This window comes from Leuresthes tenuis, unplaced genomic scaffold, assembly GCF_036924035.1.
Source record: "Leuresthes tenuis unplaced genomic scaffold, fLeuTen1.0.hap1 SCAF_12, whole genome shotgun sequence".
Lineage (NCBI taxonomy): Eukaryota > Metazoa > Chordata > Actinopteri > Atheriniformes > Atherinopsidae > Leuresthes > Leuresthes tenuis.
In genome coordinates, this window is record NW_027325366.1 from 34,348,996 (window position 1) to 34,371,513 (window position 22,518).

Consider the following 22,518-nt stretch of genomic DNA (forward strand, 5'->3'; position numbering starts at 1 on the left):
CTTCTTCTTCTTCAACGCCTCTTAAAAGCAGCTGTGAGTCTTGTGAGGACTGAGCAGGACGGAGCTCAGAGGACGGAGGAGCTGTGGGAACAGGAGGAGCGCCGCCACGAAAAGCAGCACCAAAGAGAAGGATCTGAACTGAGAGGAGAGATATCTGTTACTGACTCTTCAAAGACCAGAGAGGTGAAACAGAAAGTCCTCCCAGAACCACCACAAAACATAGTTTCAGTCCACGAGCCTGAACCTGTAGTCACTGCGCTGCGAGAGAAGCCTGCAGAAGGAAAGGTTTTTATCAGGAAGATCGAGTCGCCGACAGAACGAGTTTCAGACGAGAGGAAAGACGGCGTATCGGTCCGACAGCAGACAGAAACAAGGAGAGGAGAGAGGAGCATCTCAGCCGACAGCAGGCAGGTAGAGAGAGAAGAAACTGGTCCAGCTCAGGGAATAGAGCCAGTAAGAGATGTCACCGAGGCAGATCAGTCTCAGGCTGAACTGACAGCTGAAGGAGCGAGTTATGATGAGGACAGTTCATCAGGTGTGTCAGGTGAGAGCAGAGCAGCAGACAGTTTATCAGGTGAGAGCAGAGCAGCAGACAGTTTATCAGGTGAGAGCAGAGCAGCAGACAGTTTATCAGGTGTGTCAGGTGAGCGCAGAAAGAAGGAAAGAACTGCTGTCTCTCCCCCCTCAGTGAAACAGGAGAAGGTTCAATCTGAACACCTGTTTGAAGCAGAGATAAAACCTAAAGAATCAGTAACAGATATCAAACCTCAGAAGCCAAAAGTAATCCGAAGCCAGGCTGAGTTTCAGCCTGCTGCTGCAGAAAGGGAAGGGAAGGAAATCCCTCCTGAGACTGACAAGGAAGCACAAAGGCTTTCAGTAGAGAGCCAAAAAGCTTCAGTACCACAGAAGAAGACAAGGATCTCCACTGCCAGAGGTACTGAGAGAAAACTCTAACATCATCATCATTTTCATCTTTAACAGTTCGGCTCCATTCATCTTTATTCCTCTCTGAAATACCCCGAACAACCACCAGGGGGCAGCATTCTGTATTTGCCATTTTCATTGTGTTGTCTTCACTTCACTTCATTTGGTTTTTGAGTGGAGGGACTCTTTTTTAATCCCTCTGTGGTGTGACTCAGTCTTTCTTCCTGATTTTTCTTCTTTTAAAAACTGATTCCTGAGACAAAAACTGATTATTCTTTTAAGAAACTGAAGCCAAAGCTGAGAAGTTGCCCCCCACCTCACCTGAAAGCCGAGATGAGTCAGAAGGAAAAAGACTGCAGAGAGGTACTCCAATGATCCCGGCCTTTAGCTCCTGTTATCTCTGCTTATCTGTGTTGTCTGTGTCCTAATCTCTTGGCACCGCCACATGGTGCTTTCTCTTCACCTCTTAAATGTTCCAACGTAAGCAGCCGCCATCGTTCATTTAACAGACGAAGAAGAAGGAGCCTCGAGTACGGAGGAGCAGTCCTTCCAAAGAGACAAAAGTATCGATTCTGTGCAGCAAGAAGGAGTTTTATCGACCGAAGGGGAGTCCGTTACAGTGTCTGGAACCAAGGAAATATCTGTTACTGACGGTTTAAAGACTCAGGAGCCCAAAACTGAAATGATCCCTAAACCTGAAGTCATCAGGACAGAAACTGAATCCAAGAAGAAAGTGATTGTGACTCTTCAGCATGAACCAACAGAACCAACAGATTCTAAAACAATGAAAGACATGAAACATGTTGATAAAGAACAAAATGAAGCTGATTCAGTAGATCTGTCCGTTCAGATGGAAAGCTGGCCTTCAGGGGCAGTTCCTCAGAGGGACTTAAAGCAGTCTGATAAACATTTAGAGGCTGAAACAAAGAAAGGTAAAGGTGAGGTAGAGCAGGAACACGGAACCCTCAGACAGACAGAACCAGCCGCAGAGATAAAAACCGTGGTTCCTTCAGCAGAACATTTAGAACACAGAACAGAGCAAACAGAACCAGCCGCAGAGATAAAAACCGTGGTTCCTTCAGCAGAACATTTAGAACACAGAACAAAGCAAACAGAACCAGCCGCAGAGATAAAAACCGTGGTTCCTTCAGCAGAACATTTAGAACACAGAACAGAACAAACAGAACCAGCTGCAGAGATAAAAACTGTGGTTCCTTCAGCAGAACATTTAGAACACAGAACAGAGCAAACAGAACCAGCCGCAGAGATAAAAACCGTGGTTCCTTCAGCAGAACATTTAGAACACAGAACAGAGCAAACAGAACCAGCTGCAGAGATACAAACCGTGGTTCCTTCAGCAGAACATTTAGAACACAGAACAGAACAAACAGAACCAGCCGCAGAGATAAAAACCGTGGTTCCTTCAGCAGAACATTTAAAACACAGAACAGAGCAAACAGAACCAGCCGCAGAGATAAAAACTGTGGTTCCTTCAGCAGAACATTTAGAACACAGAACAGAACAAACAGAACCAGCTGCAGAGATAAAAACTGTGGTTCCTTCAGCAGAACCTTTAGAACACAGAACAGAGCAAACAGAACCAGCCGCAGAGATAAAAACCGTGGTTCCTTCAGCAGAACCTTTAGAACACAGAACAAAGCAAACAGAACCAGCTGCAGAGATAAAAACCGTGGTTCCTTCAGCAGAACATTTAGAACACAGAACAGAGCAAACAGAACCAGCCGCAGAGATAAAAACCGTGGTTCCTTCAGCAGAACATTTAGAACACAGAACAGAGCAAACAGAACCAGCCGCAGAGATAAAAACCGTGGTTCCTTCAGCAGAGCATTTAAAACACAGAACAGAGCAAACAGAACCAGCCGCAGAGATAAAAACCGTGGTTCCTTCAGCAGAACCTTTAGAACACAGAACAAAGCAAACAGAACCAGCCGCAGAGATACAAACCGTGGTTCCTTCAGCAGAACATTTAAAACACAGAACAGAGCAAACAGAACCAGCCGCAGAGATAAAAACCGTGGTTCCTTCAGCAGAACCTTTAGAACACAGAACAGAGCAAACAGAACCAGCCGCAGAGATAAAAACCGTGGTTCCTTCATCAGAACATTTAGAACACAGAACAGAGCAAACAGAACCAGCTGCAGAGATAAAAACCGTGGTTCCTTCAGCAGAACATTTAGAACACAGAACAGAGCAAACAGAACCAGCTGCAGAGATAAAAGCCGTGGTTCCTTCAGCAGAACATTTAGAACACAGAACAGAGCAAACAGAACCAGCTGCAGAGATAAAAGCCGTGGTTCCTTCAGCAGAACATTTAGAACAGAGAACAGAGCAAACAGAACCAGCTGCAGAGATACAAACCGTGGTTCCTTCAGCAGAACATTTAGAACACAGAACAGAGCAAACAGAACCAGCCGCAGAGATAAAAACCGTGGTTCCTTCAGCAGAACCTTTAGAACACAGAACAGAGCAAACAGAACCAGCTGCAGAGATAAAAACCGTGGTTCCTTCAGCAGAACATTTAGAACACAGAACAGAGCAAACAGAACCAGCTGCAGAGATACAAACCGTGGTTCCTTCAGCAGAACATTTAGAACACAGAACAGAGCAAACAGAACCAGCCGCAGAGATAAAAACCGTGGTTCCTTCAGCAGAACATTTAGAACACAGAACAGAGCAAACAGAACCAGCTGCAGAGATAAAAACCGTGGTTCCTTCAGCAGAACATTTAGAACACAGAACAGAGCAAACAGAACCTGCTGCAGAGATAAAAACCGTGGTTCCTTCAGCAGAACATTTAGAACACAGAACAGAGCAAACAGAACCAGCCGCAGAGATAAAAACCGTGGTTCCTTCAGCAGAACATTTAGAACACAGAACAGAGCAAACAGAACCAGCTGCAGAGATAAAAACCGTGGTTCCTTCAGCAGAACATTTAGAACACAGAACAGAGCAAACAGAACCAGCTGCAGAGATAAAAACCGTGGTTCCTTCAGCAGAACATTTAGAACACAGAACAGAGCAAACAGAACCAGCTGCAGAGATAAAAACCGTGGTTCCTTCAGCAGAACATTTAGAACACAGAACAGAGCAAACAGAACCAGCTGCAGAGATAAAAACCGTGGTTCCTTCAGCAGAACATTTAGAACACAGAACAGAGCAAACAGAACCTGCTGCAGAGATAAAAACCGTGGTTCCTTCAGCAGAACCTTTAGAACACAGAACAGAACAAACAGAACCAGCTGCAGAGATAAAAACCGTGGTTCCTTCAGCAGAACCTTTAGAACACAGAACAGAGCAAACAGAACCAGCTGCAGAGATAAAAACCGTGGTTCCTTCAGCAGAACATTTAGAACACAGAACAGAGCAAACAGAACCAGCCGCAGAGATACAAACCGTGGTTCCTTCAGCAGAACATTTAGAACACAGAACAGAGCAAACAGAACCAGCCGCAGAGATAAAAACCGTGGTTCCTTCAGCAGAACATTTAGAACACAGAACAAAGCAAACAGAACCAGCTGCAGAGATAAAAACCGTGGTTCCTTCAGCAGAACATTTAGAACACAGAACAGAACAAGCTCAGACTCTGTTTAAAGAAACTGGAACCAAACAGGAAGTAGCAGGGAGAATCGCTCCTGTGACGGAGGTCGCGTCTGAAAAATATCTCGTATCTGAAGATTTAAAGTCAGACACTCTGCAGAGATTTATCACAGAGTCACATGGTCCAGAGAAAAGTCTGATTACAGCTGAACTAAAGGAAGGAAAAGAGACATTTGTTCAGGATGAAAGCCAAGCAAAGCAAACTTTAGTAAAGCTTCCACCAAACGCTGAGGAACCCGAGTCTCTGAGCAGCTTTCAGCCTGAAACTAACACAGTTCCAGATGTTCCTCCAGCTGAGGACAGAAAGGCTTCCAGGACAAAACCGCTGCTTTCTAACAGCCAAGGCAGGCACTCCTCCCCCGATGGGCAGGTGTCCAAAGCTGATGTAGAGCCCAGAGTCAGAGAGCCCTCAGTAACAGATAGAACCAGAGAGGAGGCAGAACCTGGGCCCGCCGGTGGGGGACCAGGGGAAGGAAGCGTCCTCCTTCAGGGAGCTTCCAGAGGTACACGGGGGAACCGTCACAGTTTGTGATCTGAGCACCAAACGCCGGCGTGCACTTTCCCACGGGGACGCTTCCCGACCTCTGCAGCAGGATCTCATGTCACGTCACCCATTGTGTCCGAGCACAGACCTGCTCTGCCCCCCCGCTCTGTGTCGTCTGTCGGCTTCACTCACAGCTGTCCTAACTCTGTTTGTTGTGTCTGAAACAGCGAGGTGAGGCCACCTCGTGCCGGCGTGTTTTCACCGTGTTTGTTGTGTCTGAAACAGCGAGGTGAGGCCACCTCGTGCCGGCGTGTTTTCACCGTGTTTGTTGTGTCTGAAACAGCGAGGTGAGGCCACCTCGTGCCGGTGTGTTTTCACCGTGTTTGTTGTGTCTGAAACAGCGAGGTGAGGCCACCTCGTGCCGGCGTGTTTTCACCGTGTTTCCTCTGTCTGTGAGAGCTTCGGTCAGTCTCTGACGCTTGTGTTGTTTCATTTCAAAGTTCCCGTCAAGGAGAAGGCGTCGCCACCACAAGTCAAAGAAGCCAAGCCAGCCGCTCCAGAAGGTAACCGTCTTCTTCTTCTTCTTCACGTGTTTGTGTGTTGCCGTGTGTGCTGAGTGCATTCGTGACAGAATGCCACCCTTTAAATCTTTATTCTAAAACTGCAACACAAATCTGAGGGGCTGGCGTTAAGCTCTGCTCTTTCATGGTGTTCAGAGGTGTTTGAGGGCTCTTTGTGAATTTCCCTCTTTACTGTGTGCTTAAAGAGAGCAAACCAAAGGCTGCTGGAACGGCTCCAGAAGCAGCCAAAAGGCCAGAGGTCACTGACAAAGCTAAGCTGGAAAAGAGAATCTCTCCCCAGGAAGAGCCGAAGCCAGGTATCCAGACAGTGATGTCATAGAAAAAACACGTTTTGGTGCTACTTTTCAGGTCTTTTATTCATGTTTTTTATGATTCAAGTGAGCAAAGCACAGCCTGATGTGAAGGCTGAAGAGCCAACCAAAGTGGAAGATAAACCAGCTGTGATTCCTTCGCAGACAGGTACAGGAAGCTTCCAGAGAGGCTTCCTCTCTTTTCTGTCTTCATCACCTCCCATCCTGAGAATGTTTGTGTGCGTCCTCACTGTGGTTTGTCTGTAATGTGGGTCGGTACGACCCGGAGCAGCCGCTGCATGCTCTTTGATCTGGAACCCAACTCTTCATGTTTATTTCTTCACATTGTTCAGCTAAATCAGGTGATTCTGACCCACTTCATCACGTGTGTCAGAAAGTTTATCATGTTTGACAGTTTCTGACAGTTTATTACAGTTTCTGACAGTCTTTGACAGTTTATGACAGTTTATGACAGTTTATGACAGTCTCTGACAGTCTTTGACAGTTTCTGACAGTTTCTGACAGTTTCTGACCGTTTTTGACAGTTTCTGACAGTCTTTGACAGTCTGTGACAGTTTCTGACAGTTTCTGACAGTCTTTGACAGTTTCTGACAGTTTCTGACAGTCTTTGACAGTTTCTGACAGTTTCTGACAGTTTCTGACCGTTTTTGACAGTTTCTGACAATCTCTGACAGTTTTTGACAGTTTCTGACAGTCTCTGACAGTCTTTGACAGTTTCTGACAGTTTCTGACCGTTTTTGACAGTTTCTGACAGTCTTTGACAGTTTCTGACAGTATCTGACAGTCTTTGACAGTTTCTGACAGTCTTTGACAGTTTCTGACAGTCTCTGACAGTCTTTGACAGTTTCTGACAGTTTCTGACCGTTTTTGACAGTTTCTGACAGTCTTTGACAGTCTTTGACAGTCTTTGACAGTTTCTGATAGTTTCTGACAGTCTTTGACAGTCTTTGACAGTTTCTGACAGTCTCTGACAGTCTTTGACAGTCTTTGACAGTTTCTGACAGTTTCTGACAGTCTCTGACAGTCTTTGACAGTTTCGGACAGTTTCTGACAGTTTTTTGACAGTTTTCTGACAGTTTTTGACAGTTTCTGACAGTCTTTGACAGTTTTTTGACAGTTTTTTGACAGTTTTCTGACAGTTTTTGACAGTTTCTGACAGTCTTTGACAGTTTCTGACAGTGTTTGACAGTTTTTTGACAGTTTTTTGACAGTTTTCTGACAGTTTTTGACAGTTTCTGACAGTCTTTGACAGTTTCTGACAGTGTTTGACAGTTTCTGTCAGTTTCTAACAGTCTTCCCATTAAATCAGTTGTTCACTGCCAGTCATTCAGCTGAATTAACACCTCTGAACTATACTTCTGTGTTAGATGAAACCAAGGGACCCGTCCAGGCACCCGGAGGAGTCCAGAAAGGTACGAACTCTGATCACCTCTCACTTTACCAACAAATCCACACCCTCATTAGCTCACTGCAGACCTCATGACAGTTTGGTTTAATAATGATATGTTTTATAATGATATGAAAGACTTTGTTAGATTTAGTGCTTTTCTCTGAGCTCTTCTGCCTCTTTGTCTGCTCTGAAATCGTTAGAATGAACATTATGATGACATCATTGGTGTTATTTTCGGTCATAGTCTGCGCTTTGTGAATATTTGTATGAAACAGTAAGACTGCCCCAAAGATCCGATGTAAAGACCGAAACCGTCAGCACTCAGAAATAAGTTCTACAGCAGCTTTAATCAGACGGCTCGGGCCTTAGCGCTCTCTGGTGCTGACGGTCTCGCTCGTACTTTGGAAATGTTTGTACCTGCTGTGTGTCCGTCACCTGTCTCTCAGTAATGTCACACCTTTGCTGCCTCAGAACTGCACAAAAAAGGTAAAATTCATTTGGAAGAAGGCGGGACATTTGAGATTCCCACGCTGAGAAAAGCAACCCAAATTGTGAGGGAAGTGGAAGAGGAGCAGGAGATTATAAAGCTGAAGAAGATCCCATCAGTTCAACAAAAAGAACCCGAACCAGAGCAGAAAGCTCAGAAGGTCACCAAGACCACCGTTTTCCACGCTGAGGAGGTGGTGCACAAAGAGGAGGCCATAGAGATGTCAGTCGTCACCAGCAGGCCTGCGGAGGAGAGGAAGCCTCGGGAGAAGGCAGATGTGGTGAAAAAAGCAGATGTTATTCAGCCTGAACAGGAGGACCAGAGAGAAGCTCCTAAAGATGCATGGACCCGCCAAAAGGCCGCACCTAAAGACGAAAAACCAGAAGAAAAGGTTTCTCTGAAGAAATCTGCAAAAGCACCAAAGGAAGAGGAACCTGCTCCACCCGCTGCAGCCCCGAAAAAAGTTAGAAAGCTGCCCGTAGATGAGGTGGAACCAGAAGTTGTGAAACTGAAACCGTTTGTGAAGCCTCCGAAGCCATCAGAGGAGCCAGAGAAAGACAAGAAGGCGAGGCCAGACAGAGACACTGTGCCTTTCCAGAAGGGAGAGAGGACCCCCCGAGAGCTGGAAACCAAAGAGCCTGCAAAGAAGCCCGAGGAGGCGCCGCTGGAGGTAAAGGAGCCCCCAGCCAAGGTGCCACAGCCTCCAGATAAGAAGAAAAGCCCAGAGAAGGAGCCTGAGGAGCCCAAGGTGCCCACCAAAATGAAGAAAATCCCAACAGCTGAGCAGGAGCTGGAGAGTGTGAAGCTGAAGCCTTTCTCCAAACTTTCCAAAGAGGCTGCAGAGCCTGAGAAAAAACCAGCTCAGGAGAAAGAAAAGAAGCCATCCGATGACCTGCAGCGCCGCCGCACAAGTCCAGAAGAAAAACCCAAAGCACGGGAGCCAGAGGCGGCCAGGCCAAAGAAACCTGAGACCCCAGAAGCTCCGGAGGTGAAGCCAGAGAAACCGAAGGAGACAGAAGCAGCTCCAGTGGAGAAGACGTCTGTCCCAGCCCCTGTTAAGAAACCCGGAGAGGCTCCCGAGGAGCCCAAACCTCTGCAGGTGAAGAAGGGAGTCGTACCCAAGGCTAAAGAGGAGAAGCAAGAGGTGGCTCTGAAGCCGGTGGAGCAGCTCAAGAAGGTAGAGCTCAAAAAGACACCATCTCCTAAAGTGGAGAAGCTTAAAGAAGCAGAGGCAGTCCCACCTGAGAGGAGGCCGAGCATCGAGAAACTCAGAAAGGTTCCAAGAACCATCTCTCCCAAAGACTCCATAGAAGCCGTGACCCTCAAAAAGGTACCGAAGAAGCCGTCCCCACAGGAGCCGGACGCAGGGAAGGTTCCCCTGGTGAAGGAGGTCTCTCCTGGAGCCGTTCAGATGATGAAGGTTGACACACAGCCAGAGGAGGAGGTGTTCGAGGAGGAGGGGGAGGCTGAGCAGGAGGAGGAAGAGGCCTGGGGCTGGGAGCTGGTTCCAGGGGAGAGTTACGGCTCAGAGGATTGGGAAGGAGAGGAAGATGCTCTGGAGGTTCCAGGGGTGACCCGGAGAGGTGAGGTGGTGGCAGACCAAGAACCCCCCGTTTCCAAGAACCCCCTTCATGCCTCGAATCATTTCCACCCATTCCCACCATAACGCCTCCATCTAAATCATCCTCACCGCGCCATATTCCCTGCGATGCCGTCTACGGCGTCTTTCTCCTGCCTGTCTTGTCATGTTCATGGCTTCCTGACGTCTGTGTCCGTCTCTGTTGTGTCTGCCATTATCACCACATCCTCGTGTTTCCCTCTCATTTCACGCTCATCTCTTCATGATGTAAAACGTGTCACCGTGAGGTTCCTCATTCAGTTTCTGTCTGCCATCGTTCAGTCACCTCATGTCTTAAAGCTGCTCACAGGAACATTTCACAGCCCCCCCACCTCACAGTTAGGCAGGAAACTGATCTGAGCTTTCTCTGAACAGATGGAAAACCGGCAGAGGAAGCAGGAAGAGGCAGAGGCAGAGGGCTGAAACGTAAGTCTGTCATCAGGAAAATGTCCTTCCACATCCTGTGTGCTGATAACAGAGACTGAGCTGGTTATCTTTAAACTGTATTTCAGCCAAACAGACCCCGTCCCCCGGAGAGGGAAGGGGCCGCGGGCTGAAGCCCGGCGGAAAAGGCCCCACACCACCAGAGGAGCCGTTTGCAGGATTCAAGCTGAAAGCCGTGCCTCTGAAGTTCATCAAGAAGCTTCAGGACATCGTGCTGAAGGAGGCCGAGTCCATCGGATCGTCGGCCGTGTTCGAGTGCGAGGTGTCGCCCTCCACCGCCATCACCTCCTGGATGAAAGACGGCAGCAACCTGCGGGAGAGTCCCAAACACAAGTTCACCTCTGATGGCAAAGATCGCAAGCTGAACATCATTGATGTCCAGCTGTCTGACACCGGGGAATACACCTGTGTGGCCAAGAACGCCGGCAAGGAGATATCGTGCATGGCCAAGCTCATTGTTGAAGGTATCGTATGATCTCTTCTCTGTTGGGGGGAGTTTTCGCCGACGCAAAGCGGCTCATTCCTTCTTGTGTTGTTGCAGAGTTGCCTGTGAAGTGGATCAAAGAGCTGGACGAGGAGACGTCGTCCATGAAGGGCCAGCCCATCTACATGACCTGTGAGCTGAACAAGGAGAAAGAGGTGACCTGGAAGAAGAACGGACAAGTCCTGAAGAAGCGGGAGGGCAAGGTTCAGATCAATGTCATCGGCATGCAGCACGCCGTGACCATCCAGAACTCCACCGAGGAGGACGCCGGCACCTACAGCTGCGAGGTGGACGGCCAGGAGGACGTCAAGACTGCAACCACCGTCAAAGTGATCGGTAAGAGAAGGGGGCATTGTACACCCCCATGAACAGACCATCATCTGTCACAGTTAGATCTGTGTCCGCTGTGGAGTTTATTGATCAAACTGCAGGAATCTGCTGATTCCAGCCACCAGTTACTGGAGGAAACAGTTTAAAATATGATGTGTTGTTTCACTCCAACAGAAATTGTCAAAGACTGGATAGTGAGACCCCTGAAAGACCAGCATGTGAAACCAAAGACCACGGCTACGTTCAAGTGTGAGCTCTTCAAAGACACGCCCAACTGGAAGTGGCTCAAAGGAGAGAATGAGATCCTGCCATCTGACAAGGTCGAGATCAAGAAGGAGGGCAAGGAGCTGACCCTGACCATCAAGAACTGCCAGCCGGACGATGTGGCAGAATACGCCCTGGAGGTGGAGGGGCGTATCTACACCGCCAAGCTGACGCTCGGAGGTTCGTCAGTTCACCTGATTATATCCTTTGGTCCACAGTTAGGTCTAACGGGGTGATAACTAAGCGCTGATGCTTGTTTGCAGAGCGGGAGGCTGAGATCCTGAAGCCTCTGGTCAGTGTGGAGGTGGTTGAGAAGCAAGATGCCGTGTTTGAGACAGAAATCTCTGAGGATGATGTTCCCGGGGAATGGAAACTCAAAGGAGAGGTTTTGACCAGATCACCGGTAAGATTTAAAGGACTTGTCATAAAGTTTAACATAAAGTGCATAAAAATTCACTGAAGCATCGAAATCCAGAATCTGATCAGTTCTCAGCAGCTTTAAAGTGAATCTCTGGTCTGAGCTCCTTTATTCTCCAACACAGCCTGAACCCTCTGAGACGAGCTTTCTGTCATTTCTTTAAGGAGTCTTCAGGAATAGTTCTCCAGGCTTCTTGAAGGACATCCCAAAGCTCTTCTTTGGATGTGGGCTGCCTTTTGTTCCGTTCTCTGTCAGATGATCCCACACTGCTTCAATAATGTTGAGGTCCGGGCTCTGGGGAGGATTCATCCCTCCATAAGACCTGTTGCCACTGATTTTCAGTCCACTTCTTGTGTCATTTGGCACAGCTCAGCCTTTTCTCCCTGTTTCCCTTCCTTAAGAACGGCTTCTTGACAGCCACCCTTCCATGGAGCCCATTTCTGATGAGGCTTGGGCCAACAGTAGATGGATCAGCTGAAGGTCCAGATGCATCTCTCAGGTCCTGTCAGGTCACAGCTGGATTTTTTCCTCTTTCTTAAGGACATCACTTTCAGATCCTGTTCATCTGCTGTAGATAGTTTTTTAGGCCTGACACTTCTTCTTTTGTCCTCCACTTGTCCAGTTTCCTCAAATGTTTTAAGGACACACTGCACACCATGCTGAGATATGCCAAGTTTTCAGCTAATAGCTCTTTGGGAATCACCTTGTTGCTGCAGAAATCCTATTTTCTGTCTGTCAAACTGTGTTTTCTTTGCTGTTTTTCATAGATGCAGCTAAAGAAATGGGAACAAATGATGTGTCTTTGTGACAAAGTGCCTAAAGATCCAGTTTAAAATGGCTTCTTTGCTAAGTTGTCTGTTCTGTGTCGACACAACACTGGTTCATCCCTTGAGTTAGGAGCCTTTTTCTGCCTGAATGCTTCATAGCTCAGAGTTAAGTGGCTGAACAAAGAAAAAACACATTCCTCTGAAAATGCTCAAGAAAAAGGACTGAAGATGAGGGAAAAAGCAGAAAATGTCCAAAGAAAAACTCTGAAAGAGCTTCAGAAAGCTGCAGGACACTTTAAAGGTTTCAGAAAGCTGCAGAACTGTTGATCAGGACACTTTAAAGGTTTCAGAAAGCTGCAGAACTGTTGATCAGGACACTTTAAAGGTTTCAGAAAGCTGCAGAACTATTGATCAGGACACTTTAAAGGTTACAGAAAGCTGCAGAACTGTTGATCAGGACACTTTAAAGGTTTCAGAAAGCTGCAGAACTGTTGATCAGGACACTTTAAAGGTTTCAGAAAGCTGCAGAACTATTGATCAGGACACTTTAAAGGTTTCAGAAAGCTGCAGAACTGTTGATCAGGACACTTTAAAGGTTTCAGAAAGCTGCAGAACTGTTGATCAGGACACTTTAAAGGTTTCAGAAAGCTGCAGAACTGTTGATCAGGACACTTTAAAGGTTTCAGAAAGCTGCAGAACTATTGATCAGGACACTTTAAAGGTTTCAGAAAGCTGCAGAACTATTGATCAGGACACTTTAAAGTTACAGAAAGCTGCAGAACTGTTGATCAGGACACTTTAAAGGCTTCAGAAAGCTGCAGAACTATTGATCAGGACACTTTAAAGGTTACAGAAAGCTGCAGAACTGTTGATCAGGACACTTTAAAGGTTTCAGAAAGCTGCAGAACTGTTGATCAGGACACTTTAAAGGTTTCAGAAAGCTGCAGAACTGTTGATCAGGACACTTTAAAGGTTTCAGAAAGCTGCAGAACTGTTGATCAGGACACTTTAAAGGTTTCAGAAAGCTGCAGAACTGTTGATCAGGACACTTTAAAGGTTACAGAAAGCTGCAGAACTGTTGATCAGGACACTTTAAAGGTTACAGAAAGCTGCAGAACTATTGATCAGGACACTTTAAAGGTTTCAGAAAGCTGCAGAACTGTTGATCAGGACACTTTAAAGGTTTCAGAAAGCTGCAGAACTATTGATCAGGACACTTTAAAGGTTTCAGAAAGCTGCAGAACTGTTGATCAGGACACTTTAAAGGTTTCAGAAAGCTGCAGAACTATTGATCAGGACACTTTAAAGGTTTCAGAAAGCTGCAGAACTGTTGATCAGGACACTTTAAAGGTTACAGAAAGCTGCAGAACTATTGATCAGGACACTTTAAAGGTTTCAGAAAGCTGCAGAACTATTGATCAGGACACTTTAAAGGTTTAAAGCTGCAGAACTGTTGATCAGGACACTTTAAAGGTTTCAGAAAGCTGCAGAACTGTTGATCAGGACACTTTAAAGGTTTCAGAAAGCTGCAGAACTGTTGATCAGGACACTTTAAAGGTTCCAGGAAACAGAAAGAAATGAGGCTGATCAGGACTGTAATGCATATTTACCCACATTAGCAATAATCACTACTTTTTTCACATCGGTTTAATGTCATGTTCCCACCAGACGTGCGACATCCAGATGGAGGGTGCGGTTCGGAGGCTCACACTGAAGAACTGCCTGTTGGATCAGGCCGGAGAAGTCTCCTACCAGGCCCTGAACGCCTTAACAACGGCTGTGCTGAGCGTCACAGGTAAGACGGGCTCCTGCTGTCTGTTGTCTGAGTCTCTCTTCCCCGGTTCCAGGAAGGTAGCTGGAAAAATAAAGGAGGAAGGTCTGTGGCTGCTCAAATAAAGCTTCAAAGCATGCAGGAGCAGACCTGAACTCTTTGTTTGGGCTGATGAGTCCAGATGATTCCAGGTGTCCAGTCCAGCCCAGTCACAGCCCCACAGGCTGTTTCCACTGGTGGAAAGCGTCTGTTTCTGTGTCTGTTTGTCCTCTCGGTGTCTGTTAATCTGTCTGATGGTGTTCCTGTGGCCCGTTGTGAGTTCCTCCTGCACCTCAGTTTGGTGCCTCCTGGAACCAAAGAGAAGATCCAAGTGTTGAATGAACCAGAAGCAGAACTGTCTCACAGCTGTGGAACAGGAGCTCGTTGATGACAGCCTGCAGCACTCAGTGAAGCTCCTTTTCCTCCAGAGATCTAAAGCTGTTTGCAGCTGGTGAAGCAGCCTGTCTGCAGGCCGCTGTGTTGTTGTTGTTGTGTTGTTGTTGTTGTTGTTGTTGTTGTTGTGTTGTTGTTGTGTTGTTGTTGTTGTGTTGTTCTTGTGTTGTTTTTGTTGTTGTTGTTGTGTTGTTGTTGTGTTTTTGTTGTGTTGTTGTTGTTGTGTTGTTGTTGTTGTTGTTGTGTTTTTGTTGTGTTGTTGTTGTGTTGTGTTGTGTTGTTGTTGTTGTTGTTGTGTTGTTGTTGTGTTGTTGTTGTTGTGTTGTTGTTGTGTTTTTGTTGTTGTTGTTGTGTTGTTGTTGTGTTTTTGTTGTGTTGTTGTTGTTGTGTTGTTGTTGTTGTTGTTGTGTTTTTGTTGTGTTGTTGTTGTGTTGTGTTGTGTTGTTGTTGTTGTTGTTGTGTTGTTGTTGTGTTGTTGTTGTTGTGTTGTTGTTGTTGTTGTTGTTGTGTTGTTGTTGTTGTGTTGTTGTGTTGTTGTTGTGTTGTTGTGTTGTTGTTGTTGTGTTGTTGTTGTGTTGGTGATCTTGTTCCTGTGTCGCTTTTTAACCAGAGATCGAAATGGACTTTGTTGTCCCGCTGAAGGACGTTTCAGTACCAGAAAAGAAACAGGCTAAGTTTGAATGCTGCATCACGAAGGATGTGGCTAAGGTCATGTGGTTTAAAGGATCTGACATCATCACCTCAGACCAAAAGTACGACATCCTGGATGATGGAAAGAAGCACATGCTGGTCATAAACGGCTGTGAGTTTCAGGATGAGGACGAATATACGATTGAAGTTTTAGGCAAAACTTCAACGGCGAGGCTCACGGTGGAGGGTAAGTGCTGGAGAAGCGTTCCTGGACAGAACCACAGAACATTTGTCATGTTTGTGGTTGCTTCCTCATGCAGGTTAACTCATTCAGACATGTCTTATCGGCACGATTATAGGTATCAGGCTCAAATTTATCTCACCGTTAAAGGACCAAACTGTAAAGGAGGGCAAAGCAGCTCGCTTTGAGCTGGAGCTCTCTCACGAGAACATCCCCGTCACCTGGTACAAGAACGAGGTTAAAATCCACCCGAGCAGGACGGTCGTCACTCACGTGGACGGAAAGAAACATGTGCTAGAAATAAAGGAAGTGACCCTCGATGATACGTGTCAGATTAAAGCCGAGGCCAAAGGAGTTCCCTCCATGGCCAACCTGACGGTCATAGGTAAACCCAGACCTGCCTGTTCTGTCCTCTTCCTCTGTCTGTCTGTGCAGCTCCAACAGCGACCTCGGTGTCGGGGAGCTTTGTGTTTGTGTGCTTTCACGTCTTATTGTGTGTTAAACATGAGCATTGAAGGGTCCTCCATCGTGTCCCGTTCCAGAGGGAGATCCCTACTTCACAGTCAAGCTGCAGGACTACACTGCAGTGGAGAAGGACGAGGTGGCGTTAGACTGCGAGCTCAGCAGAGACGTAGAAGTCGTGTGGTACCACAACGAGGCCGAGGTCAAGGCCTCCAAGGCGGTGTCCGTCAGGGCGGAGGGCAAACGCAGAACCCTCGTCATCAGGAGGGTGGGGGAGGCTGACAGAGGACAGTATGTTTGTGACTGTGGAACAGACAAGACCGCCGCAGCCCTGCTCATCGAAGGTAAAGGTTTAGAGGCAGCCTCACCCCTCCGGTCTCCACCTCCTAACCACACCTCCAGCCCCGTTTACACCCCTCCTTGTTGTCCTAACCGCTGTGTGTCTGTGGGGGAAACCCGCCCTGATTGGTCTGTTTGGGTCGGTTCTGTGGCGTTCCTCCACACTAACACCGTGTTTGTGGTTTCTGTAACAGACTCTTTGGTTCCTTTCAGAACCAGATGGGTCCACAGAAGCTGTCTTTGCTAACTCTCTGGTCTGTTTTATGACCCCCTCCTCCGTGTAACTCCCACCTCCCTCCGTCTGTCCGGTTAAATCTCTGAATGTCTTCCCTCTCTTGACCGTCAGCGCGACACATCAAGGTGCTTCGGCCCATGTACGGCACTGAGGCGTTTGACGGCGAGACGGTTCGGTTTGAGGTGGAGCTCAGTGAGGATGACGTCCACGGCCAGTGGAAACTGAACGGAGAAGTCCTGAGTCCATCCCCCGTATGTCCCGTTGTCTTTCAGCTGTTCAGTTCACTTCCATCCAGCCTTGACTCTCTCGTGTTGTTCTGGGAGTGAACTGACCTCCACTTCTGAGCTGAGTGTTCCTGTTTTTTGTTGAAATGCTGAAGTTTGTTGGCCACCTGCAGGATGTTGAGATCGTGGAGGACGGCGCCAAACATACTCTGGTGTTGTACAACTGCAGAGTGCCTCAGACAGGCGAGCTCGTGTTCTCCGCCGCCAACGCCAAGTGTTCCGCTAAGCTGAAAGTGAAGGGTGAGCCTCTCAGCTGCTGCAAACCCAGCAAACATCTCACATGTGATAGTCATTTACCGCCTTTGAACCAGGCGGTAAATGCTATGACATCACAGAGAACAGCCCGCTGTGGCGTGAGAGCTCTTTGGACCAGCTCAGTCTTATCCGAGCTCTCTGTTAACTGTGTCTGTCTGAACCAACAGAGCTGCCAGTCTCCTTCATTACGCCGCTGGCTGATGTGCACGTGTACGAAAAGGATGAGGCAAAGTTTGAGCTGGAAATTTCTAGAGAGCCCAAAAGCTTCCGCTGGCTGAAGGGATCTCAGGAGATATCAAACGATGACAAGTTTGAACTCCAAGTGGAAGGAAAGCGACACATTCTTCTTGTAAAATCTGCCAAATACGAAGATGAAGCCAAATACATGTTTGAGGCTGAAGATAAAAGGACGTCTGGAAAGTTGATTATCAAAGGTAAACGGAGTTAAAACACCTCACTTCTGTTGGTGAGTGTTTGCCTAAAGCCTCGAAGTGACTAAATCTGTAAAAACAACCAAGCGTGTGCCTCAGATCTTCAGCTCATTGTCAGCATGGTTTTAAGTTCTTTGGTCTTACTCTGAATTTCCTGCTTTGGTCTCGTGTTCCGAGAAGAAAACATGAATGTTGCAGAAATTTCCCACAGTAGATCGAGCCAGCATCAGTGCCAGGAGTTAAATAAGCTCAATGATACCAGCTGTGTCTGAAGAAGGAAGGTCAGGACTCTCACAGGTGCAGCTGGAGGGATTTACCTGCTGCATGTGGAGGTGGGGGCTCATAAAAACTATGCAACACAATGTATCAAACACAGCTGCTAGGTTTCCCACGGCGAGCGTTTGAGGCTCTGCTGCCTTCACAGGTTCTTCAGGTGCAGGAGGTTCTGCTCCTGCTCTTATTTCTCTTACTGATCCCGCGGTTTTTCAGAGGCTTTAGGCAAACATTCCCACTTTGGAATGAACGTCTGCCCAAATGCTCCTTTTTTTTTTCACTTCCCTACGAATGTAATTTCTTAGGTATTCGCCTTGAATTTATCAAGCCGATTAAAGACGTGACGGTAAAGGAGCGTGAAACGGCAGAGTTCAGCGTTGAGCTCTCGCATGAAAAGGTCCCGGTGGTGTGGTACAGAAACGACGTGCGGCTGCACCCCAGCAAGGTGGTGCACATGTGCAGCGAAGGGAAGGTGCACACGCTGGCCTTCAAGGAGGTCACGGTGGATGAGACCTCCACGATCAGAGTGGAGGCCATGGGAAAGACCTCCGAGGCCACGCTCACCGTTCTGGGTCAGTATCTCTTCCAGGAGAACTGCCTCTTTGTCCCGTGTTCTTGTTTCTCAGTGAACCCGAACAGCCCGGTTCTGAGTCTTTCTGCTGGTTTTGAACGGGTTGTGGCGGGTGTCTTCTTGCAGAGGGCGACCTGTACTTCACAGTGAAGCTGCAGAACTACACGGCCGTGGAGAAGGACGAGGTGATGTTGTCCTGCGAGCTGAGCAAGCCCGGCGCCGAGGTTAAATGGTTCAAGGATGGGAACGAAATCTTTCCATCCAAGAACATTCTCTTTCAATCTGACGGCAAGAAGCGCTCGCTGCTCATCAGGAAGGCGGCGCAGAGCAGCATGGGCGCGTACAGCTGCGACTGCGGCACCGACAGGACCACAGCTGACCTGAGCATCGAAGGTAACGCCTTCAGGCCCCGCCCACCAGCAGCCAGCACTGCTGCCCACCCTCCCTCTGTGTCCCGCTCACATTAATGCCCCCGACACGTTCATGTTTCTGTTGTTGTCTGGTCCGACGTTCTGCTTTTGCACAAACTGTAAGTCGCTCTGAATAAGAGCGTCCGCCAGGCGTCTGTTTTCTGTCCACAGAAGCTTCTCTCTGCGTCTGCTCCGTGTTTAATGTCTGTGTAAAACTCCCACAGAGCGCGACATTAAGGTCGTTCGCCCGCTGTACAGCGTGGAGGTCACAGAGAAGGAGACGGCCATGTTTGAGACGGAGGTTTCCGAAGACGACCTCCACGCCACCTGGAAGCTGAAAGGAGAGACGCTGCACCCGTCTGCTGTAAGAGGAAACACCAAGGATGCCCTTCAGCTTCCTCCTTCCGTTCTTTCTGTGCTTTGTTGCCTGTTCTGTGTCTGTCTGTTGAACTGTGGATGTGTTGTCAGGATGTGGAGATCAAAGAGGACGGAGCTCGGCACAGCTTGACCCTCTTCAGCTGCAGAATGGACATGGCCGGAAGTGTCGACTTCTCGGCAGCGAACGCCAAGTCTGCAGCTCATCTCAGAGTCAAAGGTGACAGAAGCAGTCACAGAATCTTTGTGAAAACAGCCTCAGACCAGACTCTGAGGAAGGTTTCATGCAAGAAGCAAGGCAGCACCTCCTTCAGCCTGATTGGTTGACTGAGAGAGAAGCTTTAGGAGGTTTAGCTCCTCTTTTCTCCTTTAAAGGCTCAGAGCTTCATGTTCGCCTTTAAGGTCTCAATAAAAACCTTTTACTGTTTTGCTGCTGAGTCATGATGGAAAAGGAAGTTCTGGGACGTCTTTTCACTGTAGTTCTGTCTCTCGGTACCATCAAAGACACGTGAAGCTTCTCTGAGGTCCGATCATTCAGCCGGTTAGCTTAGCTTAGAACTGTCTGTACCTGCAGCTTAATGTTAAGAAAACCTCTCAGAAAGTTACTGATCCGGACCGCTTTAAACAGGCTGCTGGCAGGGAAACAGAGAAATGAGTTTCTGTGTATAAGTTGGATTTCAGAGAGAATCATCCGCCGGGATAACTTCTGCTGCCAGAACACATTCCCAAACAGCACCAATGTGAGAGCTGTTTATCACATAAGTAATTTAGATGAATCTTGTCTGGACAGCGAGCTGAAAGAAGAGTTTACTTCTGTAAAGTGAGCGCACGCTGCAGAAAACCGCCATCTGTCCTCAGCTGACTGACCTTCAGACATTTTCATGTTTTAGGATGAAGAAACACATATTTACACTCATTGATAAGACTCTTCCTCTTCTACAATTGTTTTTAACTTAAAAAAAAGATTTTTTTTTTGCTTTGTCCTTTAAAGTGTTAAATGTGACAAAAAAATACATTTCATCTTTTCTGGGGCTTCAGGACTGGCTTTTATGACTCTTTTCTGGGGCTTCAGGACTGGCTTTTATGACTCTTTTCTGGGGCCTCGGGACTGGCTCTTATGACTCTTTTCTGGAGCCTCAGAACTGGCTTTTATGACTCTTTTCTGGAGCCTCTGGACTGACTCTTATGACTCTTTTCCGGGGCTTCAGGACTGGCTCTTATGACTCTTTTCTGGGGCCTCGGGACTGGCTCTTATGACTCTTTTCTGGAGCCTCAGAACTGGCTTTTATGACTCTTTTCTGGAGCCTCGGGACTGGCTTTTATGACCCTTTTCTGGGGCTTCAGGACTGCCTCTTATGACCCTTTTCTGGGGCTTCAGGACTGGCTTTTATGACTCTTTTCTGGGGCTTCAGGACTGGCTTTTATGACCCTTTTCTGGAGCCTCAGAACTGGCTTTTATGACTCTTTTCTGGAGCCTCGGGACTCTCTTGGTGTCTGTTTTCTGTGTGTTTTCCTGACTTCTGATGAGTAGATTATTGGTGGGAGAATAAAGCTTTCCTGTCAGAGGGTGGAACCACGTGCTCAGATGGAGGTTTTCTGCCGTGTCAGCTCTAATAAACACAGTAAACTCCTCAGCCTGACAGCTCTCGGCTGCCTGTTTAGTGGCTATATTTCAGGCATGTGAAGCAGCCTGCTGTAAATACTTGATGCTGCTCGTTAATCCAAACTGACGTCCTGGAACCATTCAGCCTGCATTTCCAGCCCTTCTGTAACAGTTAAATGGTGGCGTTACTAAACCATGACGAGGTGTTGGGTAATTCTTGCTCCACATTCTCCTTTTCCAGGGAAATCGCAGGCCTGTGATTGACAGCAGCAGACTGTCCTCTCCTGCTGGTTTTGGCAGACGTGGGCTGTCGGCCAATCAGGACCTTCAGTTATTTTAGAATCTGCATGCCTTTTCTAGAGCAGGGTCTCGGTGATTGGCAGGGGAAGGCCACGACCCCGTGTCTTACTGGTTTCTGCCGTCCATGTTGATCTGACAGCGGGTCGTATGCTAATGAGCGTGGCCCCCAATGCCAAGGCGCAGGGCGGCGGGCTTCAGTCTTCCTCAGGGCTTCCAGTAGCCTGCCGTCACCATGAGGACTGGCCACTGACGACCTGCCTCTTTGGGATTGTTTGGATCTATTGACCTGTTTCAGGGGGGGGACTAACTATGTCTTCTCCCCAATCCAAAGCCCGGGTGATCGGCTTGACGAGGCCTCTGAAGGATGTCACCGTGACCGCTGGGGAGACCGCCACCTTCGAGTGCGAGCTGTCGTACGAAGGCATCGCTGTCGAGTGGTTCCTGGGGGGTACGAAGCTGGAACCCAGCGACAGAGTAAGTCCCAACACACCTGAGTCACCTTTACCACACAGGCTCACTGGGGCCCACTTCCTGAAACACAAGGCCCACTGACATCCACTCACGAGTGCAGGCCTGGTGGGGGCCCACCGGCAGGCCTGGTGGGGGCCCACCGGCAGGCCTGGTGGGGGCCCACCGGCAGGCCTGTGTTTCCCTCCTCCTAAATGCTGCTCATATAAGGCCCTGCTGCAGGAGGGTCAGGATTCCAGCTGAGCATTCGATCCTGCTTTTCAGATAACGCAGGCAGGAGGCTTTTCTGCCCTGCTAGCGTTTCTGGGGTTATTTTTAACAGCTGCCGGAGGCCGAGGCGCAGCAAGGTGGCAACACCAGATATTATGGGCTTTAGCTGAAAAGCAGGACGTGTTTGTGTTGACGTTCTCACAGTGAAATGAGAGTTGAGTTCAGCCCTGAAATGAAGTCCTGCCGTAACGAACGCAGCATTAGTTTGATTATTTAAGGAAACCTGAGACCCGAGGACAGCAGCTCTCTGTGGGTTGTGTAAGTTGTGCTGCGTGTTACGTAGGCAGCGTGGGTCGGGTTTCACACGCTCCAACAAATCAGAATAAAACCCGTTTCCCTCAAGAAGCTTCGCTGAGGAAAGAAAACTGCTCTCAGTGGGTTTCATAATGTTATGGAGTCTTTTACATGTTTTATTCCACAGCAGAAGCAAAAATAGATCAAACAAGCCACCAGAAAATAAAAAAAATGACTGACAGGACATGTTATTATGATTATTATCTGTAATGTGACTAAATTCATTCATTCACAGAGTTTAAACTGGAGTTTAAGCTTTTAAACCAGCCAAAGGATCACAAAGATGAATAATAACTGCTCAGAAATCTGATTTATTTCAAAGCTTAAGAGTTTAAAGATAACAGGCCATTAAAACATCTTTTAAATTGTCTCTTTTGCATCTTTCTTCCTGCAGTCAGAGAAAAGTCATGAGACAGTCAGATCATGAAGAATAGCTTTTACCATTGGAAACAGGACAGATTTTAACCTCTGGTGTTCAGTCACATCTTTACCTTTAACTCATGGACACCTCGTGCCAAATGGAGCAGAAATCATCAGAATATGAGCTGTTTCTGTTGCTAAAGAACAAGACATCACACAGAAAGCGCACTGGTTTAATTCTGTGTCCCTGACAGCTCGGTGTCATTTACAGCCGGGAGATGTGAGGTAAACTCAGCCGTCGGGGTCGGAGGTCCCGCAGTTTTAAACTCGGGGAAGGAAAGCAGCTGTCTGCTGGTTTCAGCTGTCAGAGCTCAGCTGACAGGCCCGGTGTGTC

At 47.7% G+C, this 22,518-nt stretch overlaps 2 protein-coding genes across 2 annotated transcripts in view; one reads left to right on the forward strand and one right to left on the reverse strand.

Moving 5' to 3' along the window:
* LOC140319808 (uncharacterized) overlaps nucleotides 1–22,518 on the reverse strand; it is a 481,384-nt gene that overhangs the window by 346,254 nt on the left and 112,612 nt on the right. The gene's annotated exons all lie outside the window — the stretch shown is intronic.
* ttn.2 (titin, tandem duplicate 2) overlaps nucleotides 1–22,518 on the forward strand; it is a 196,714-nt gene that overhangs the window by 87,407 nt on the left and 86,789 nt on the right. Inside the window, exons 96-124 of the mRNA XM_072397655.1 lie at nucleotides 32–604; nucleotides 689–934; nucleotides 1,207–1,287; nucleotides 1,410–1,856; nucleotides 4,836–5,045; nucleotides 5,133–5,233; nucleotides 5,428–5,431; nucleotides 5,527–5,589; nucleotides 5,793–5,903; nucleotides 5,986–6,066; nucleotides 7,286–7,330; nucleotides 7,780–9,378; nucleotides 9,789–9,839; nucleotides 9,926–10,321; nucleotides 10,399–10,677; nucleotides 10,846–11,115; nucleotides 11,199–11,338; nucleotides 13,789–13,915; nucleotides 14,934–15,200; nucleotides 15,313–15,579; nucleotides 15,737–16,000; nucleotides 16,342–16,481; nucleotides 16,628–16,754; nucleotides 16,937–17,203; nucleotides 17,779–18,045; nucleotides 18,171–18,437; nucleotides 18,679–18,818; nucleotides 18,923–19,049; nucleotides 21,064–21,206. Coding sequence (XP_072253756.1) covers nucleotides 32–604; nucleotides 689–934; nucleotides 1,207–1,287; nucleotides 1,410–1,856; nucleotides 4,836–5,045; nucleotides 5,133–5,233; nucleotides 5,428–5,431; nucleotides 5,527–5,589; nucleotides 5,793–5,903; nucleotides 5,986–6,066; nucleotides 7,286–7,330; nucleotides 7,780–9,378; nucleotides 9,789–9,839; nucleotides 9,926–10,321; nucleotides 10,399–10,677; nucleotides 10,846–11,115; nucleotides 11,199–11,338; nucleotides 13,789–13,915; nucleotides 14,934–15,200; nucleotides 15,313–15,579; nucleotides 15,737–16,000; nucleotides 16,342–16,481; nucleotides 16,628–16,754; nucleotides 16,937–17,203; nucleotides 17,779–18,045; nucleotides 18,171–18,437; nucleotides 18,679–18,818; nucleotides 18,923–19,049; nucleotides 21,064–21,206 — 7,100 coding nt within the window. The remainder of the gene's footprint in view (nucleotides 1–31; nucleotides 605–688; nucleotides 935–1,206; nucleotides 1,288–1,409; nucleotides 1,857–4,835; nucleotides 5,046–5,132; nucleotides 5,234–5,427; nucleotides 5,432–5,526; nucleotides 5,590–5,792; nucleotides 5,904–5,985; nucleotides 6,067–7,285; nucleotides 7,331–7,779; nucleotides 9,379–9,788; nucleotides 9,840–9,925; nucleotides 10,322–10,398; nucleotides 10,678–10,845; nucleotides 11,116–11,198; nucleotides 11,339–13,788; nucleotides 13,916–14,933; nucleotides 15,201–15,312; nucleotides 15,580–15,736; nucleotides 16,001–16,341; nucleotides 16,482–16,627; nucleotides 16,755–16,936; nucleotides 17,204–17,778; nucleotides 18,046–18,170; nucleotides 18,438–18,678; nucleotides 18,819–18,922; nucleotides 19,050–21,063; nucleotides 21,207–22,518) is intronic.